A 3468-nucleotide genomic window follows, 5' to 3' on the forward strand; every position below is an offset into this window, starting at 1 on the left:
AACTCCGAACACAAACATCAGCAACAACTAAACTAAATTGTTATTCACAATTCTTGCTACTTTTTTTAACAAAAAAACAACAACAACACGATCTTAGTTTGGTGGAAATTTGAAACTGTACAGGGAAGGTATATGTTATGAATTTGTATATATATTATGTTGACGTTCACTCACATAACGTGACCAAATTACACACCGGAAGCACGTGTCTTACAATCTACATATGCGCCATTTTTTTTTTTTTTTGCTTTTCTTCCTCGCACATTGTCGGTTATATAAACGTTAAATGTGTATAATAATCATGAACAGTTTAAAACGCGAAAGACACCTGTCATAATAATAATAATAGTTTTTTTGTTTGTATTAAGCACAAAGCTACACAATGGATTATCTGTGGTGTTTCAACCACGGGTATCGAAACCCGGTTTTTAGTACTATAAGTTTTCAAACTTACTGCTAGTTAGTAAAAACAAGTTACAATAACAGGAAAGAATTATTAATCTGTAAATTCTCTTCGTCATTTATTAAACGAAAGAAGGGGGGGACGTGTAAAGAACAGGGGAAGTCATGTTCAAAAAACTTCGATTAATTCCATGGCTACAGATAGCACAGTACGTAAAAAGTACTGAGACCAGAGATGATATACAATGTATAAAGTAAGTAATGAAAAATAAAGCAAAAAAGTAAAACATAGTTCAACAAAATTTTTAACACTATTGCCGATGATGAAAAATGTGTTTAATTGTTCTGTCTTTTGACAGAATGCTTGTATGTTAGATCTATGAGCGTAAGATCGTTACAGTAATTTCGAACATTCCAACCATAACCGTGTCAAGTGACCGCATCATGTGCCGATGTATAATATCTACATGACATCACTATGGTGGCAAGACTGTGAGTGAGCATCGAAAATTCATACTAAGATGATTCAGCAGATTATCGTCAGTTATTCTCGGGGGAGAGGGATCTTGTGACTTAAATCAGGGTTCGTCGGATTTACGACTTTCGTTTCCTTGCTATGGTGCAATCATACGTTTGCTCTGATCATTAATTCGTATATTTATATTAATCTTACAAGCTTTTTCCAAATCGAACGGAAATGCAGGAACGGTTCCTTCCCTAGTTAAGCATGTAGGTGTATATTGTGAGAACAAATAACGTATTTTTGATGTAGATGAATATAAAACAAAGCAGTGTCGTAGCCTAAACGGGAAAAAAACTCACTGTACTGCTTCCCTGAAACATTTAAAAATATTTTTTTAATAACTCTGTTTTATAATTGTGGCTTATCCAAATAATATATGATATAAAAAAATTACATATGAAGTGTTGTGAATAAATAAAAGGTAATACGACGCTCTCAAACACCCCCTACACTCTTCAATCACGCCCACATATTGCATATAAGTTATAGCTGTTGACTAGGGTGTGAATATTTCTATAGCTATCAGAACTTCGAGCGGAGATGGCTGATTGTGGACGTAAGTAATTTTCTTACTTTTGTTATGTGTATTGATTTGTTTGTAATTGTTTTTCGCGGCATTTTAGTTCAGGAATAGCATTTGTTTTATTATAAGTTTTCTGAATAGAGAAGACATCAATATAAAGTTAACTTGTGGATTCTGTAGGCCGAGAACTTGGAAGTAATATGTTTCGAAACGGACCGACAATTGGATGTTAGCGCATATTTTAAAGTAAACTGACATATCGCTAGTGTTAGTTTAGGAGGTAAATTCTACTTGAAACTGTAGTAATAATATTCGGGTTGTTTTGATGTCTAGCGCAAAAGTTTTAAACGCAGATTCGGAAAACTTACCACAGTAAATAATTTCGAATCTGTGTAAAAAATCGATAAAAAAAAGACAAAGGAAAGTACACAAATGGCGAAAAAAACGTCAAAAGTATTTTGGAAAACTCTTATCGATAACATCAAGAGCTAAACCAAGCACTTGTAGCATAGCTACGGACTCTTAATTCAAAACAGTTTATGCATGTATGTGATAATAAAAAAAAATATATTTAAAAAAAAACTTTAAAATGCTTATTTCGGAATTGTCATTTTATACCACTCCTAAAATATAGGACTTTTTTTTTTACCCTTGTCTTTATTATTGCCATTGAATAATTTCGAACTCTGACGGCAAACGAAAGAAATAGTATAGAATATTCTCCAATATCGTGCAATCCTGTAGTTCGTAAAACCTATTTTTACAACGTGCAACTACTGCATGCGGGCTACGAGTGTTCGTAGGTTGTCGGATACGCGAGTGACTCTTTAAATTTAACTCTAAGACATGTTCATGAATGTAATGCGCTTTTTTTTTATTCGTGTTACTGACAAATATTTCTCATCTGATCGATCTCTTTAACCATACAGTCTTGTCTGCACAAACAGTTTCATAACTACCGATAAAATATACTATTATAACCATGTTTTTACTAAAATGCCCTTTAAAATAAACTAACATTAGATCCAGCTATCGGTTTGCCCAATAGTACGTGGCTGAGGAATAACGAATTCGCTAAATCTAATGGGGAGAGGTACTTTGGAATGTTAGTTACGGACAGGTGATATTCATGAGTATTTCGGACATTACGAGAAAATAAAAAGGTCTGAACAATAACCATTTAGTTTTCTTTGATATTCTTGTACGAGTTTGTTCTGTTAATTGTACAGGTGTGGTTTATCAATGCAAAACGAAGTGACGAGACTGGACACACAAAGTGAAATTCAAAATAAAGATTTTGTTAGGATGGTCAAAACACAAACACGGTGTGTGTGTGTGTGTGTGTGTGTGTATACTGGCTGTTAGTGTTACTTGCACGGGACGATCGCTTTTTACTGGACCCTCTGTATTCAACTGTTCAAGCATTATCCATGTACCAGACTGACAAAATCCAACGTTCTTTAGTTTCCAAGAGACGTCGCACTTACCCAGAGCGATTAGCGCTGCTCATGTGACTTATCATTCTCATTACAATATATTTTGTATCACGACCTCTGAATGTCATCTAAACCGTTGAACTTGAAGGACCTTGTTGTCGAAGTCCTTGCATAACGTGTATTAACAAACATCCTCCCCAGGCAGTAACAGGTTCTATCAAGTTTGAGAACAAAATGGATAGCTTAAAACTCTCTCCGCTTAACAGGTTTCTCAACCATATGTTATAATAATACTGTTACGACAGCAGAAGTCACGTGACTCTAGTAACACGTAATGAGTTTTAGAAAGATCGGGGAACATCACGGAATAATCCAGTATTTGCTAGACGCCCTCTATTCTTGTATATAAGTGCGCCAGACAATTAATCGGGATTGTATAGCAGACAGAGAGATAGAAGATATAGACGGACAATTGAGTCAAGCGCGGTAGTAATAAAAGTGCGTGAATCGTTCGTTGTAAATTATAGCGTATGTTGAAGTTAAGGTGATTTTGGAAATTAAATGTATTGCAAAGTTGAATTGAG

At 34.7% G+C, this 3468-nt stretch overlaps 1 protein-coding gene across 1 annotated transcript in view; it reads left to right on the forward strand.

Annotated features, from left to right (window-relative positions):
• The first annotated feature begins 1319 nt into the window (after window positions 1–1319).
• The window catches only part of LOC106461657 (natterin-4-like), an 8342-nt gene continuing 6193 nt past the window's right edge, over window positions 1320–3468 (forward strand). The window contains exon 1 of the mRNA XM_013921503.2: window positions 1320–1481. Coding sequence (XP_013776957.1) covers window positions 1466–1481 — 16 coding nt within the window. The 5' untranslated portion in view covers window positions 1320–1465. The remainder of the gene's footprint in view (window positions 1482–3468) is intronic.

This window comes from Limulus polyphemus, unplaced genomic scaffold (genome assembly GCF_000517525.1).
Source record: "Limulus polyphemus unplaced genomic scaffold, Limulus_polyphemus-2.1.2 Scaffold1005, whole genome shotgun sequence".
NCBI lineage: Eukaryota > Metazoa > Arthropoda > Merostomata > Xiphosura > Limulidae > Limulus > Limulus polyphemus.